Below are 18,173 nucleotides of genomic sequence, written 5' to 3'. Positions count from 1 at the left end.
AAATAGACGACTGATCAATAGTCGGCGAGTTCGCTAAAATACAATGGTATTCAGTGCATCTCTTCAAATATACCGCCTACAAGTTTAAAAATTAACTATATTCATCCAACTGGAATCATATAGGATTTGAAGTGGGTGCAACGTAAAAGCACATAAACTATTTTCAAAAAAATCGACTTGCATTTATATATGTAAATGTAAATATATATATATATATATATATATATATATATATATATATATATATATATATATATATATATATATATATATATATATATATATATATATATATATATATATATATATATATATATATATATATATATATATATATATATATATATATATATATATATATATATATATATATATATATATATATATATATATATATATATATATATATATATATATATATATATATATATATATATATATATATATATATATATATATATATATATATATATATATATATATATATATATATATATATATATATATATATATATATATATATATATATATATATATATAAATATATATACATATTTATTGTGCATAAATACTGTGCATAATATAACTATCAATAGCACGATCACGTCCACCGGAGTTAGAATTTTAAAATGCTTCCGCCTCTTGCAGTGCTTGACATACTTAACGATTTTGTGCATTTCTCTAATTCATTTCACGAAAACTAAGAAAGTACCTACTAATTGTATAATACACTCATTGTTTATCATTCATTTATTTACGTAGAACTCCTAAATAATAATAATAATAAATCAATCAACTCTGAGTGATTGATGTACGCGCAGCTCGTATTGTTTGGTGCTTACGGCAGTCAATCAATATCTACCAGGTAGAATTTGGAGCATGTGTAGTAAACACCATAAAATGCACTGCTTAATTATATCACTCGTTATCACATCGTAAATGAAGTGTCATGTGTTGAATATCAATAAACATCAACATATACTTCATGATCAATTCGGAAAATGCAATACAGATGGCATACATTTCCCGGAAGTGAATATTGGGAAAGCCAAATCTGTCAAAATATCCGTAATGCAACCATCTTGTCAAAGCAAATTGCAGCTGATGCATTGACACGGAAAAGCAATAAAATGTCCTAATCCTGACATAACTGTCAAAATCAAATAAATTCTTTAAAATTAATTAATATATTTACATATTTCCTGAAATTTTCTTTATAAATAACTTACCTAAAATAGCCTCTGCCTCGAATTTGAAAACACTTCGCTTTTCCAACCAATCCATGAAACGTAATTTTGTTACTCTATTAAATTTGGTGTTGCCAATCGAAAAATGTGTACACTTAAGGAGGTCAAATTTGAAAATAATTTGTTATAACTTCACTTTCTTATGGAAACAACACAAGAAATTAAAAGTGTATACATTTGAAATCAGTAATAACAACTTCATTTGCAATCAACAAGCTCAATTTAAAGGCTTACTACTTTAATAGTTAATAAATATTTCAAAACACTAAATATTGTATGGAAAATAAATATGATTACGGTAAATTTCAATGTTTTTTTTTTCAAGGTAAAAGTGAGTGAATAAGATAAAAACATAAGTTTGCTACATATTTTATAAAACATTGACAAAATATTATCATTTTAAATTAGGCATTCTAGTGTAATGAAATAAACATGCATTATTTATAATAGTAAGTTACAAAGAAATACTTATGTTAAATTAATCATAACACAACTGATTTAAAAACATATTTTGAAAGTAAAACGTATCTTATCAACAAATTTGAAAGTAAAACGAATCTTATTGTTTGCATGGAATTAGTTTTAGACGACAATATTGGTATTTCCTTTAGGTAAGTACTTTATGTTCATTAGAATATATTTGTCTATGAAAATAAATAAACGTCAAATCAGGAATATTTAGTAGCAACACTGAAGTTTCTTGTTGAAAATTTTCTGTCTTGGCGTTTTATTACGGGGCCCGGGTTCCTGTCTTTCATATTTTAGTCGGGATTTCTAAAATATCAAGATGATCAACGTTGTAACGAAAGCTGGAACAATGTCCCCTTTCATTAAGGCTACGTCTCAAGCTGTAGCTTCTGGTCTCAGACCAGCAGCTACAGCTGTTGTAGCCCCTGAGAAACTTGTAGTTGGAACTTCGCCACGAACCACGACAAATCAATCATTAGGTGCAGCTTTGCCATCAGCTCGTCTGAGGATCAAGTCGGGCCCAGGAGGTAATGATTTCCCGTAAATTTTCGTTTGTTTTACTTTTATGGAGATTGATTTTACCTAGACTTGACATTACATAACATTGTTAGTACAGGTTAGTAAATTTTGTTTTGCATCTGATTTCAGTGAATACCCAGGTAGTGCGCTATGCTCACACTGACGTTACCGTTCCCGACTTTTCACATTATCGTCGCCCATCAGTATCCAACCCTAGTACCAGCAGTAAAGATTCGGAAGAATCCCGCAAAGCCTTCACCTACCTGATTTCTGGAGGTACGTCTCATTTCAACTACTTCACTCATCCACTTAGAACGTAACAATCCAAAGCAACAAATTGTCAAAACACTATTGCTGTTTAATACTTGACGGTATAAAATGTTTGCTGTGCTTGTTTTCTGTCGATAAATAATTTAAGAGTTTTTTATTATTGATTTTGGATGCGTATGAAATGCTATACTTCCTACCTGCTTTGCAGTTAGTATTAGGATATCTTGCAGAAATATGACGAAATTTACTATAAAAATATTTTTAAATTAACTCACATTGTCAGCTTGTACTAGCATTGTTTCTCTACCATGTGGTTAGAATTTTTTTTATGTTTTTTTATTGTTATTTAGAAATTAGAGAAACCTTTGAGTTCATCAAAAGAACGATCATCGAATAATAAGATAAATAATAAGAAAAGTACGACAGAAACTAAATGTTAGTTCTGTTTTAGGTTAAGTTCACATGGTAATGTACTATATGTTGGTTAGTAGTACCCTCTTTTAACCAAATAAATGTATGTTTGCACGCTTCTAGCGTTAATAATTTTCAAAATTGATTGTACCAGTATACTCCCAGCATTCATTATTAAGGTGGAGACTGACCGGAGCATTTCGTCGTAACATAACGTCTTAACATCGCTCGCGGCGAGCATCAGCGATCATCCGAAACTATGGATGGAGCACTCGGCTCGGTGTACTGACTGCCCGAATGCTCGCACCGTAACGTGTTACGTTGCGACAAAATGCTCCGGTCAGTCTCCACCTTTATCATTCACATTTAAGGAAGGTTTTAACTATTTAGATATTTTGAAGTATTAATCGCATAATTTTTTTAAGTATTAAACGAAGATATCAGAAAGGAATGTAAGGCTGAACTAGGAATAATTAAAAATATTAAGAAGAGTTCTTTAAGGTGGTATGGACATGTCGAGCGAATGGATAACGAGAGAATGACTAAGAAAATGTATGTGGCGAATGTGAACGGGAGAACAGAATGAAGACGACCGATAAAGACTTGCACAATCAGATCAATCAGAATGTAAAATTTGGTGGTGTCAAAAGTTTGCATAATTGGAGGTCTATAATGTGTGTGTCAGGTCAGAAGAGTGTGGCGTTCCATCCTCTCCTCCTACCCCCTGCAACAGCGTGATGGTAGAGTAGTAGTACTTAACTTAAAATCTTAAATATGAGGTAAAAATCACTTTCACATTGATTTTCAGGCACTGTTTTCAAGTAAAAAACTGAAAAAATGCATGTTATTAGTCATCTTGTTCCTATAGTGTTGCGGTTATTGAATTTGTATCGACTTAAATTCTCAGGCAATCAAAATAAAAATATGATATTTTTTTTATTATGATATTTATTAAATATTACTCTGGACTGGTACTTGAAGCATGGGACTGCCTTTGTGTTAGTAATGATCACACCAACACTCTGTCAGTCTGATGCGGTATCCTGTGGACAAATGGGTGCAGATGAAACTCGGTGGATATTGTGTAAATTTCAGGTTTTTTAATCATGTTTATAGTATTTATGGTATTTATTTGATTCAGAAATCGTGATGTGACCTACTTTGATTTATTTTATTTTTTTATTTTGATAATCAATATCATTATTACTGTCATATAATTATTTTTGAAGGAGTAGGAAAAGAGTAAAGATATCTCAACCATAAATACTATAAATATGTTGCATAATTTTTAAAAGTATATTACTTCTTAACGCATTGTTTAAGGGAAACGCTTAAAAGCGTCTTTTACATACTGTTGGTAGAGAGCAGAAGACGCTTATAAGCGTTCTATTTGCTTACTATTGGTAGAGCGTGAGAGATGCCAAAAAACATTGTACAGATCGGAATTGGGTTTGCGGTTACTTGTGATTAGTATATTGAGGGTCAGGCGGCAGTCTGTTCAAGTAGAATTAACCGAAAAAACCGCCCGACAACAATGTGTTAAAATACAACATAAAACTTTTCATTATCTTATATTATCTATAGTGTACCTTTATTTCATTGTATATAAATGTTTTAATTCATATTTTCCCAGGTGGTCTCGTTGGTGGAGTATATACAGCCAAGTCGGTGGTACATTACCTGGTTAAGTCTATGTCGGCATCCGCTGATGTTTTGGCCTTGGCTAAAATTGAAATTAAACTTTCCGATGTTCCTGAAGGAAAATCGATGACATTCAAGTGGAGAGGAAAGCCGCTATTCATTAGACACAGGTTACTCTTCAATCTTTTTTTTTTATTTGTTGAAATGTGTATATGCTTATTTTTGGTTATTTGTTTCGTGTGTCATTAAACAATGCACGGAATATCTATGAATGATAAGAGACCCTTAGCGAGTGAATTCTTGTGAACTTAACTATCACAGGAATGAGTATTTTTGGACTTTAGAAAATAGAATGGTTGTTTCTGATTTCATGTAACTTACAATGCGTCATTCTATGACTCGTTGGGTACAGATAATAACGAGATCATATCAAAGCTTTTCTCTTTCAAATAATTACTTTAAATTTATTATACTGATCATTGAAAAGAGAATAGTTTAGAAATGTTAACCTGGTTTTAACTGGCTGTTTATGATGGGTTTATGTGTTGAATAATTTTTATTTCATTAATTGATTCGGAAATCACTTTCTGGTAAAATCCATCCATTTTTAAATTTCAATTTTACTTAGTTAATACTATTACTTTTTAAAATCTATTGTGACATGTGTTTCGATGCATTCCGCCTTATTTTAAATAAGAAAGCTCTTACCCCCCTTCAACCTTCAACATCCCCAAGGACCCAAATCTAAAATTTAGAATTAGCTTCACATATCGCTCACTCCTTTCAAGAACGTCATAAATCAAAAATCGTCAATTTTCAGTTGTGCATGTTTTCGGAATGCCCAGAAAATGTACTATATCCCAGCAAAAGAGGCATATTTTTAACTTAAAATTTACTCTCTACAGGGCAGAAAGTATTGTTTTTGCATTTTGAGGAAAACGTATTGTTTAATTATTTTTTTAAATATATTAAATATTTTTCAAATGGAGAAAAAACCTTCAGGTTTTACCTAAAAAGATCTGTTGCACATCAAAAAGTTCATTAAGTGGCTTGATATATATTTTTAATGCATTGTGTTATATTTTTAAACTCTAAAAACGTTCTCCTGAAATATCACGTTTTTTGATTTATGACGTTCTTGAAAGGAGTAAGCGATATGGTGTTTGAAAATTATACGGAACGCAATGAATAAACAATAAATTTCTAAAATAGTGGTATTCAGCAAATAAAACCTAAATTACAAAAATATTTAAGTAAATGTTGATTAAATATTTCAATTTTAGAATATCAACGATTACACAGATATTTTTAGGAAATCTAGCACCCCTGCAGCTTTAAACCCAAACTGAAAATCTAAAGAATACAATGATATTCAGTATTGTAAATATTTTGGTAAGATATAAGATGATTGCATTTGACATTCAACAAAATTATTGATTTAAGCAACTGTCATCCAAATTTTGACACAATTTAAGAAGAAAAGCTTTATTTTGTTTCCAAAACCACAATTAGTAAACAAATAAAAATCAGTATTTTTTTAGGTTGATATTTTTTAAATCTTATTGATAAAATTATTAAGTTGTACTTCATGTTGTCAACACATATACTGCAGACTGACAATTCTAATACTATTTTTAGAACTGCTGAGGAAATATCTACCGAACAAGGAGTTCCAGTGTCAGAACTGCGTGATCCCGAACTCGACTCAGCGAGAGTCAAGGATCCCGAGTGGCTCGTAGTCATCGGAGTGTGCACCCACTTGGGATGCGTGCCCATCGCCAACGCTGGCGAGTTTGGTGGCTACTACTGCCCTTGCCATGGCAGCCATTACGATGCGTCTGGAAGAATCAGGAAAGGCCCGGCACCACTCAACCTGGAAGTGCCACCCTACGAATTCAACTCGGGAGTCCTAATTGTAGGTTAACCATTCCCGCTAGCAAAATGATGTTATTTATGTGTTTAATATTGATAAATCTATTTCAACTCTGTTTTATCGTCTAATCGACATTGGAATATGACAAAATAATAGTACCAAAAGTGGTAAGCATACTGTAGATAAATATACACATGTCCTGTATATCAAAAATTTTAATTTGTCAATATTAAAAATGTACAGATTAAATTATTATTGTTTTGTTTTATTACCTCACTGTACAGTATCCCAAAATCTTTTTACTTATGGAAGCAGATGATTTGTTTATAAAAATATTTTTATTTTGCTTCTCATAGCCTTTGTTCTAAATTCGACCCTATTTATCTAGGCAAGCGCTGTATTTGGTATTTGTATGGAAACTTAACTGAAACATGTTGACTTGAATGTGTTGCGGGTTTGATTCCAGCCAATAACCATATATTATATACTGAGTAAAGAAAGTTTTATGTTCTATTGATCTGGGTTTTGCAAACTATCTTACCTGCAGATTTGCCTCTAAAATAGGGACTTTGCAAGTTATTTCTTTTGAAAAATAGAAGCCTTAAACTATGTGAATATAGTTAAACGCTACACATGGCATCAAAATCATCGGTTACTAGATAAATGATTAAGAGTAGTAGTCTTATGCAAGCAAAACTAACTTGATGATTATTTTAATTTGGTTAACTAATGATAATTTGACATCTAAGATTTGGCAATATAATTGCCAAATGACCCACTAACCAAGACTGTAACCCGTTTTTACTAAACACAAGCCAAAGAAGAATAAATTGCATAGTATTTATCACATGGCAATGACAAATCTGGAGAAGGTGCGAAAATCATATTGCCATTAAACAAAACTTGATGTCATATGCAAATGAACCCCTTAACCTTTTCATAGCCGCAAATAAATTACGCGGCAGTGCTCAACAGGCCAAGTATTTTTTTGAAAAAAAAAAAGTTGTCTAAAGATTTTTTTTTTGTTGTTTTTATTGAATTATAATTTACTTACCAAATATTATATCCCGCATCGAATGTTAGAGTTTTATTCTTGAAGTTAAACCAGTTTCAAATTTTCAGGGTTGTCACACTAAGTCGCACACGCAAGTTTTTATTAAATTTAATATTAACACACAACTATTATTTATCAATGGAATATTTTAAAATAATAAGAAAAACACAAAAAAATTGAGCAAAATAAAAACCCCTGGCGTTCAAAACAATCGATTAAAATAATCAATATTTCAAGTGGTTTGAGTGGTAGCCCTAATGACATCTGTCAACTGTCAGCTGAAAGTGATACCGATAAATCACTTAAAAGTATTTAAAAACTTTATAAAATATTTTGTGACAACTTCAACTGATGGCAATGTATGTTCCGTTTTTGACAGATTGTCAATATGAGTTAAAACTGCGGAGTAATACGTCATCAAAAGTACTGACGAGATATCTCGTCTCTGGCCATACGGGCACTCCGCCATTTGCCGAGATATCTCGTCTCTGGCAACCATCGGGTTAAACCCATTGGCCTATCTGCTGCCAAACGTTGGCGGTAGGTATGTTTTTACATTCGAATAACAGCCGCAGGTTAAGCCACGCCCACATCCATGGTAGTTCATATTATAATGATACCTTAGTGTGATATCTACAAATCATTAAAGAAAACTTTTTGTAATGCATTATTTCTTATAATTTTTATACAAATTTATTGACGACACTTGACCAAAGATGTCCCTGTAAGGATAGAATTATCCTTTTGATTGAAATATCAATTAAAATCAGTTAGAAATCATAACTTTACATCCCAGGTATAATGTTTTATTGATTTATTTTTTCAAGTTTTCTTGTTAATTTATCACATTTCTGAACTAGACACGATAAAATACGTGCATAATAGTTATATGTACCATATTTATTGGTAAAACAGTAAAAGTTATAATTTTATGAGATAGTTTATTTTTATAACTCGGTTGAATTTGAACGCCTTTTACGCTTCAAACACGCGAGCGTTATCATTGGTCGGACTGATTTGAAACCACAAAAACCAATCTGTAGTGCATGCTACCTTTTTCTGCATTAAAAGATTATTTCTATGTTTGTTCTCGTTTTATCAGGTGCAAAATATTAGCGCCTCATTGTTTGAAAAACCATATCACCTCCCTTCCGGGCGGGGCAACTTTCTTACTTGCGGGGATACATTCAATTAGTGTCTTTGTAAACATGTTTTGAAAAAAAACTGATATGCGGATGGGTTAAATAATTTTATGTCTAGGTTCCCAGTCAATACCAAAAATCTTACACTGCATTTTGGGCACAGTCCCGTGGTTGGTGGTGTTGGTTAAGTTATTGAATTTTTCTAGGTTCGAACCAACTATGCCACAATTTTGTTTATATTTTTATCCATTTTTCTCACCCTTTTTGGTAACTGTTGACAACTGGCGCAACCAAATCGTCAGATTGCTGCATTTTTATCGTATTCTATCATGTAGATGAGTTACTCCAGGCTCCAAGTGCAGGAACATGGTAAGATAATAAATACCATAGTAATAAAGGGCTATTTAGGTATGCCATGAATAGGCTATTTTCACATTGGAGGAATAAAGGATTTACCGTACTCCACATTTTTATTTATCTTTTGTTACTGTTATTAATCTAAAATAGGGTCACCCTTTCCAAAATATGATATCAAAGGATTTTGAGGCTTTCTTTGTATTTATAAAAATCCAAAATATCAATAATTTTTTTTGTGAAATTTGATTATTGAAATAAATCATTTTAGTTACTTGTCGCATCATTATGGTTTTGGAAAGTTGGTACTTATGCCAATAAAACCAGTAGGTAAATAAGCATCAGCTCTCTGATTCTAATATGAAATGCATCAAGAGGGTATGTTAAGTCTGCAGTAACAGGGGTTGCAAGTCCTGTAATTTTAATAATTGCGGTCGAAACAGCTGATGACAACACTAGATACTGTCATAAATTGTTAATTTTTCATGCATTTGAAATAGATATAGATAATGGTCACCTTAAAATGTGGTTCTCTTTGTTGCATTCTTTAAAAAAATGCTGTGACCTTTTGTCTAAAGTGATTAAATACTAATATTTTGGTAACAGAGGAGTAAATAAATATAGGCAGGTAAAACAAAGTAATAAAAAACTTTTCATTAAATTTATTATTTTTTGATACATACATGATTTCAGACTGTTATATAACAATATTAAATGTAATTTTTTACATAAATACAAGTAACATAATACCTAAATATTATAGTTTTACCGTCAGATATTTTGTTTAGTTGGCCAGCAATTAATGTTAGATGAGATTCATATTTTAGTGGTAGTCATAATTATTTAATTTACATCAATATTTTTCATACTGGTTTAGCAAATTTAATATATATTATTTTTTTTAATTTTAGATAATATTTATTCTATTCAAATGGGTTGAATAAATGTCTATGAGTAAACATTCTGCATGCACGGTATGCAAAGTAATATAATGAAAATAAATATTGTAGATGTTATGCAGAATCTATGGGATATTTAGGAATACAATCCATGTTTCCTTTCGTCAATATACATATTATTTAAGGTAGTGAATAACTAGCCAATAAAAAAATATTTCATTATTTTGCACAAATTTATTAGATGCTCCAATTTGGAAATAAAAAACTTAAAAAATAAATCATTGATACAATGTACTCTATGAAGAAGAAATAATGTTGGGCAAAAACATGAAATGTAATGCCAGTAACATATAAACCTATAAAACTAACCTTACCTTACGAAACTAAAATAAATATTAGTTAACTCAGCAGAATATTTACTCATTTTAGCAGTGAAGTATGATAATGCTATACATAATGATGATACTATGCATAATCGCGAATAAAATTTTCAGCAATTTAAGATATATTTTAACTTCCTAAAAATATTATGCATGAAGCTGGTTTGAAAATCATAGTCAGTATGATTAAGGTCCTATATTTAAATATGTGTACATATTATAGTAACTACTGTATATAGTTTATTACACAGTGTGTCTTGTTTTCAGTAGCTTCAATTTTAAGGCATGGTTCAGATATCGCTCACTCCTTTCAAGAACGTCATAAATCAAAAATTGTCAATTTTCAGTTGTGCATGTTTTCGGAATGCCCAGAAAATGTACTATATCCCAGCTAAAGAGGCATATTTTTAACTTAATATTTATCCGCTACAGGACAGAAAGTGTTGTTTTTGCATTTTGAAGAAAATGTATTGTTCAATTTTTTTTTAAATATAGTAAATATTTTTCAAATGGAGAAAGAACCTTCAGGTTTTACCTAAAAAGATCTGTTGCACAGTAGAAAGTTCAATAATTGGCTTGATATTTATTTTTAATACATTGTATTATATTTTTACACTTTGAAAACGTTCTCCTAAAAAATCAAGTTTTTTGATTTATGACGTTCTTGAAAGGAGTGAGCGATATTAGAGTCAAATAAAGAATAAAAGAGTTACAACTTATTCCCACAGTACAAGTTTGACTTTTTTGTTGGCAGTATCTCAAACACATTGGCTATTATTTAGAGATGAACAATACAAGTGCTCTCCAGGTGAATAATTTTGGAAAACTATAGTTTAGTGGTAACTGAACCAATGTTTGATGTGTAGATCTGTGCTTTTCATATTTAGAAAAAAAATATCTAATGACACTTAATACATATTTTTTGGCTATGATCTCTCTAATCATGCATTAAAATTACATCCATTGAAAACAAAACACTTTGTGTGAACCGTTACATTCTTACGGTTAAAATCATACAGGTCAAATGCAAATTGAAGAAATTGCATCTGTTCAGATTATTCAATAAATATGTGATTATGGCGCAATACATGAGTCTTTGGTTTAATTTTAAAATATTATTTTTAACCTATTTATAAAAGTAATTTACATAAATACTTAATAAAGAAAAAAAAAAAAAATATATATATATATATATATATAAATATATATATATATATATATATATATATATATATATATATATATATATATATATATATATATATGTTTATATTTTTTTATCTATGGTACTAATTTTTTTTTTTTTTTTTAAGATAGTGGGAACACATCAATTTAATAATAAAATAACAAACAGCGAATATCTATGTAAGCCATATGAATAATTTAGTCAGTTTCGAAAATCTAAATTTAATTTACAATAAAATTTTGTATTTCATTATGTTGATGTTTACTTATTATTTTTTGTTATAAGAATAAAAGCGAAAGATAAAAATAAAATTTGTAAATTGCATAAAAAAGGTTTTTTAAAGGTACATATAATAAAAATGCAGACAATGCAACAAATTTGATCTTCAATATTCAATTTTCTAACCACTTAACCTAAGGCGAACATAAGATAAAAAATATAAATATTTCACATAACAAACCATTTTAATTTTTATAAATTTATCTGTAAACTCATGTTAAAGATTATTTCAATCTATAAAAATGTTTATTTTTATTTTAAAATATTACTGACTGAAAATATACTAAATACCGAAATCAAACCATTTACAGGCATCATAACTAATTCGTTAAAAAGAAAACATACCTTTGTCTCTTTTTGAAATAATTTTAAACCCTTATGAAATATGTGACATTATTTATTTTATTATTTTAAGTTGACTTACTTGCAAAAAGATATGACCAAAAAAAACGTAAATGTACATAGAATTAAAAATATTTATATTTTGAAATCTAAAGAAAAATATGTTTTTTCTAAGAAAATTACTAATGGCACAAATAGTCAAGTGATGTTTAAAATAAAATTAAGGAAAGAAATCCAATAATAATTAATTTTAAATTAATTATGCAATTAGACCAATAGCTTTGTAATTTGAAATTGCACTAATTAGACTGCAATATTTATACTGCAAGGGGGAGGGGGATCATTGGTAATTTAAATTCAGACATTCAGGACTCTAACCTTGTTGCAATTTTAGGCTAGATATGGTTAAACAAACAAAAAAAAGCTAAATTGAATATGTAAAACATTCTATTCTCTTCAACATTATATAATGTTTTCTTTATCAAATAACATAATGATTTTTTTATACAATATAACTAAACAATTTATTTTGAGTGTGTCCAAGTCTTCGTCCACGAATGCTGGATTTCACACAACTTAGAAGCTATTGAAATAATTTTTTTTAAATTTATTGATATGGAAATATAGTTGTTTGATTGTGAACGACCAATGACAGGTCGTAAGCCATACAATACCAAAACTTGTTTATTCCCATCCCAATAAACTTTTTCATCATCTTGAGGTACTAATTTAATTTAATCTTAGTATAATTAATGTTTTTTTTTAAATATTCTTTTATTTAATTAAAATAATAATACAAATACAAGTTTGGTGTATAACCATTTCTGCATAAAATTTTAATTGGTCATCATTCAAGATGGCAGCTCTAGCAACAGGCTTGCTGTCCCGAAAATCTGAATTTAGACTGCCAATGGTCCTTTCTTACGAACAATTGTTGTATTTAATTAATCCTATTTCAGACATTCTTCCTGATTCTAGCGACTGGGCTCATATATTGTCAAACGCATCAAATAATCACAAAGTAACAGATTTATAGATTTTTTATATTTAAAATTTATATGATTTTAAAGTACTTTATTTAGGTGTTAAAATAATTATTACTAACCAGCTTCATGCCTATTTTTATATTCTCCTTATTTGCTGAAATTACATATAGCAATACTAATAGGTTAAATTAGATATTTAAGGTATGCTGTATCAATAAATCCATTGTTTCAAAAATAATATTAATGGTTTAGATTTGTTCTTAGGGAGGGTATACAAAGGAAGATTTTTTATGAAAGATTAAAATTTGTTACTAATAAGGTCTACTTAAGCTATCTTTTTTTTATAATTATAATCAACGAGCAAAATGTTTAAAAATCTGTTTGTATAGATTTGGTCAAGTAAATATGAAAATATAAACATATACATAAACTCTTCTAAGTCAAACATGATGATGAAGAGAAATGGGGCTGGTACACAGTCTTGCTTCACCCCAGTAGAGACCTCAAAGGGATCACTGCACACATCATCTATTTTTTACACAGCATTCGTTGTTAGTATGAAGCACTCTGATAATGGCTACAATTTTGACAGGAACTCCATGAGCTTCTATCATATTCCAAAGAGAAGACTTGTGCGGGCTGTCAAAAGCTTTCTCATGTATATATTTGTGTTTGTGTGGAAATAGACATATATTGAAACCTTAAAAAAGTACAATGTTATACGTGAAATAATATATCTAATAGATTTTATGTACTTTGGAACAATTATTTTTTTTGCTTCATGTTTTAATTTGCTTCATTGTAAAATGTACACTTCATTTGTATTCCCTCCCTGTATCACCTTATCAAAACCGAAAGTAATTTAAAAATAAAAATACAGAAATTAAAATTATTTTGTACTATTTTCACTGAATTTCAGTAGAACCTCGATTATCCAGACTAATTTGGGATGAGGTAGTTTGAGTGATTGGGAAAAATCACACCAAATCACCACGTAAGTCGTCTTGAGTTACATTTTTATTCTCTTTCTAACTACTTCTTAGTGACATCTAAGCACTGAAATTAGAGGTTCTTATTCTTAGAAGATGTGAAGATATTTTTTCAACATTTAAATTTGTAGCTGTTCTGCAGCGTTTGGTTACGTTGTGGCATATATCCATCACCTTCGTACATTGTGCGAATATTACAATAAATAAATTCAATCCAGATAATCTTGGTTCTACTGTGTAATAAAAGAAATAGAAGATGCAATGTGCTCGAGTCAATATTATTAGATAGTATTGGATGACTTTTTTCCTCTCACTAATGGTTACCTTATAAAGAGATGATATTACATACAAAAAGAAGAATTAACTGTGCGAATTCCGAAGCTTTCATCTTTACATAAGATGTAAATTTGTATCCAATAGCCAAACTTCATACGGAAAGCTATGTTTTAAATCTGAATTAATCCCTTCGAAGTGACAAATGAACATTATATTATTTTTCCAATTACCTTCCATAGATTACTCCAAATAAAATGTAAGAATTAGCATTTACGTTAAAAATGAACATTAATATTTCATATAATAAGTGATTAGGTTTATATAAACATTATTTGTTGCGTAAATCTAATAAAATTTAACTACATAATAATATATAATATATCTTTGGTGATAACCACCTCGGTCACGTGGTGATAAAGTTTTACTATTTATAAAATGAAAGAGTGAATAGTGACTTTATCTTACCTGTATTTTTTTTTCAATCATATGACAGTTGCCGAAAAACCTTAAGTTCATTTTATATTAATTATGACCATTAACAAGTTAAATTTAGGATATAGTGTGCATAAAATATTTAATATAATCCATATGTTTGTTATTATCTCTCTATAAAAATATATTCTGAAGGCAATACTCACGAAGGATACTAAGTATCTCTAATGATGTATACTGGGAAGAAATGGAGTCGTAATCTACACCCGCTAAAACAGAACTGACCCTGTGAAATGATGTCTCCAAGTTCTAAATTCTCATTTCTCGAGGCAAAAAGGTAATATTTATATATGTACTTCCTATACTTCCAAAGCTAAATACACATTGTACACTTTCATGTATCAGTCGACAGTGACGCGGATGTATCCCTAAAATAATCACTTGAACACAGTTGTAATGTACAGGTATAGTGCAACTAAGATACAGACAAATAAATGATTAATTATTATAAACTGGAGATAAGTTAAGCGTTAGGTTTCTTATAGTGTGGTTTCTGGTGGCTGATCGACTTGTTCTAGAAGATTTTATTATTTGAAGAACCATCGTCTTGCAGTCGTTACAGACTATCATCTGTACTCCGCGTAGTCTATCTGATGCTCTAACTCCGCTACCTAAAGTTGCACCACGGATGAGTCTGTTTCTGAAAGACAAAAGTAAAACATTAAATATTGCAAATTACAATTTATCAATGAAATATTTACCTTTATAATGAAATAATGTAGGATTTTGCAGAATTTAAATGTGATACTATGAAAAAATAAGAATATAATTTTGATTAAAAAAATGCTAAGCAGTATATGAAAAACACTGCGTGTAATAATTTTTGTGGGCAATTTTTTTTATTGAGTTTATATTTTGTAGATATTAAGCAATTCAACACATATTTGTTTTATTTAAATATAAATTTAAATAAAAAAAAACTATGTTTTCAATGTTTGGAACTATAAACGATATTGCCGATTAATATTTGATAATATAAAAATCTGCATATTTATGATGTGTTTTTAACTGAAAACAAAAAAAAAATATCAACCATTTCAAATATGACTTTCATTCATGAAAAAAAAACACTGTGTTCTAGGACTTATAGGTTAAAAAACTATTTAATAAATTACTATATACATATGAATACTATTTTCAAACAAAAAATAGGTGTACGAATATTTATTGGTGGAACTGCATTTTATATATTAAAAGAAAAACTATATATGGTACTTTTATCCACTTTTATTATATTTGATCAGTGACAGGGTTTCGTCTTTACTAACAACATCAAGCTGGTGATTTCGATAACAACAAAACCCAGTCAAAGGCCAAATAAAATAGAAGTGGATAAACTATATGGATAGTCGTTTGATTATAGAAAAAAAAAATTAATAAATATAAACCATATATGTTGAAAGGTACCTTGCATCCAATGTATGCATTGGGCTTCCGTTGGTGACAGGTAAACTCTGTGGTCCCTCCATACTCCTCGTCATGATTCCCGCAGTGGGGGGCAGAGTGCTGAGCTGGTCGGGCACATACCCCAAGGAGGAACCCCCCCGGGATCCAGGAGCCGACTGCACATATGATGAAGGGGGCTGCGAAGCAGGTGAACTATTGAGAGTTCCCTCTAGGGAGCGAGCCATGGAAGACGTCTTACTTCTCTGCACCGAGGGGCTACTGGGGGCGCTTCCTACAGAATTGTCCGAGCGATCCTAAAGAAAGGTCTCGTTTAGTCGCGTGCACGGTTTAAGTACTCCAGCACCAATATGGCACCTTAATGTTGACAATATTTTAAAACATTTATCTAAGATTTTATCCGCCTCCATAGTGTAGTGGTTAGCGCGCTAGGCTACCAAGCTGAAGGTCCCGGGTTCGATTCCTAAGAGGGTCAAAATAAATATTAGCGATTTTTCAGTCTTATATTTATTTAATGTGACCCTGAACTGGTACCTGAAGCGCAAGGCTGATCGCCTTTCCTTCGAGTATTTAACGATCAAGATAACACTGCTTCTATACAATGCAGTGCCCTATGCACCATTGGGTGCGTATAATGGTTAGAATAATATCTAAGATTGAAATAATGATTGCTTTAATGGAGGTCCATAATTGAGATGAAAGTTGTCACAAAAATATCTCTCCAAAAAAAACTGCCTGTCTTTTAAACTGTTTTATATGATTTAATAGATACCTAAACAGACGTCCAAAGAACTGGGATTCAAATTGTGGAATAAATGACTTCTTTAACAATATTTGTAAAATTACATACCTAAAAAGTATGTCGTATAAGTATTCAAACCTCCTAGTTATTATACAAAAGTGCTTACTATGTGTTGCTCAGGTGAAATTAAACGCGCCATCAGCGACCGTGGAAAAGATGTATTCACTTCTTCCTCGGGAGAAGGCATTAATGAAGGACTCAGGAGAACAACCGGAACATTGGAAAAATGTTCAGTTGGAATGCGCATCTGTAATAATTACAAAAAATTAATGATTTACTTTTACAATACAAAAGAAAAACCAAATATTTTGTAGCTTTGTAATATTCACCTTTGAATAGCATTTGGTACACACAGTCTTTTTACAAAGCTTACAACGTTGTCCCCATGGTCCAAATATTCCAAATCTTGTTTTTAAGCACAGAAAACACACCTGGAATTGATAAGAAAATTATATTATTATTTTGATATCTATGTATTATTGAGTATAGTTTTGTTTCATTTTCTACAGCCACTATTGTAAACCCTAGAATGATAAGGTTTTTTTACACTCTGTTAAGATCATTCTCTTACTCTTGAAATACCACCATTTTAAATGTAAAAAAAAAAGCTGTATAAAAAACGGAGTAGTGCCCTTTTTTAAGCTCGAAAAACATTAAATACAAAAAATTAATATTATGTTTCCGGGGTAGGAGCTGTTTCTTGTTTTTGTTTATTTATTTAATTTTTATTCTTATTTCTTATCAGTGGGAACATAGACAATAGGGGGAAGGCTTTAGTCATTGTCAATATTGTTAATTATGGGTTTATTATTATTTATATTTTTTTTAATTTCTATTGTTTCATAATGTTGCTGTTTATGGCTTTTCGTTTTAATTATTTTTAGGATTTCAACGTTATTGTGGTTAAATTTGTAATCATTATTTATTAAATGGTTAGCGAATTCTGAAAAACTATTATTTCTCAATCATAATTCATGTTCCCTGACTCTTTTTTTTAAATTTTCTGGAAGTCATACCAATGTACGAACTTCCACAGTCGCAGTTTAATTTATACATCCCACTATTGGCTCCTATCCCCTCTTCAACCTTCAACGTCCCAAGGACCCAACTCTAAAATTTAGAATTAGCTTCACATACGGTGTTTGAAAATGATGCGGAA

General features: G+C 30.1%; 3 protein-coding genes across 6 annotated transcripts in view; 1 reads left to right on the top strand and 2 right to left on the bottom strand.

Moving 5' to 3' along the window:
• chinmo (Chronologically inappropriate morphogenesis) overlaps nt 1–1,331 on the bottom strand; it is a 144,968-nt gene extending 143,637 nt beyond the window's left edge. For both annotated transcript variants that reach the window (XM_088266217.1, XM_088266216.1), the window contains exon 1: nt 1,230–1,331. The gene's annotated coding sequence lies outside the window, so the exon portion shown is untranslated. The remainder of the gene's footprint in view (nt 1–1,229) is intronic.
• A 608-nt stretch (nt 1,332–1,939) lies between these two features.
• Nucleotides 1,940–6,684, top strand: RFeSP (Rieske iron-sulfur protein). The gene is made up of 4 exons (XM_088266178.1): nt 1,940–2,242; nt 2,364–2,510; nt 4,549–4,726; nt 6,195–6,684. The coding sequence occupies exons 1-4, from the start codon at nt 2,035–2,037 to the stop codon at nt 6,478–6,480; spliced, it is 819 nt and encodes a 272-aa protein (XP_088122304.1). The 5' UTR covers nt 1,940–2,034; the 3' UTR covers nt 6,481–6,684.
• An 8,102-nt stretch (nt 6,685–14,786) lies between these two features.
• The window catches only part of spir (spire type actin nucleation factor), a 196,809-nt gene continuing 193,422 nt past the window's right edge, over nt 14,787–18,173 (bottom strand). For all 3 annotated transcript variants that reach the window (XM_088266201.1, XM_088266202.1, XM_088266203.1), the window contains 4 exons: nt 17,344–17,445; nt 17,121–17,261; nt 16,216–16,508; nt 14,787–15,448 (listed from right to left, as the gene is read on the bottom strand). In XM_088266201.1, the coding sequence (XP_088122327.1) occupies nt 15,247–15,448; nt 16,216–16,508; nt 17,121–17,261; nt 17,344–17,445 (738 nt within the window). In that variant the 3' untranslated portion in view covers nt 14,787–15,246. The remainder of the gene's footprint in view (nt 15,449–16,215; nt 16,509–17,120; nt 17,262–17,343; nt 17,446–18,173) is intronic.

Source organism: Brachycentrus maculatus, unplaced genomic scaffold (genome assembly GCF_059751285.1).
Source record: "Brachycentrus maculatus isolate JH-2025_06_01 unplaced genomic scaffold, ASM5975128v1 h1tg000263l, whole genome shotgun sequence".
Lineage (NCBI taxonomy): Eukaryota > Metazoa > Arthropoda > Insecta > Trichoptera > Brachycentridae > Brachycentrus > Brachycentrus maculatus.
This window is presented reverse-complemented; position numbering and strand designations above follow the sequence as displayed.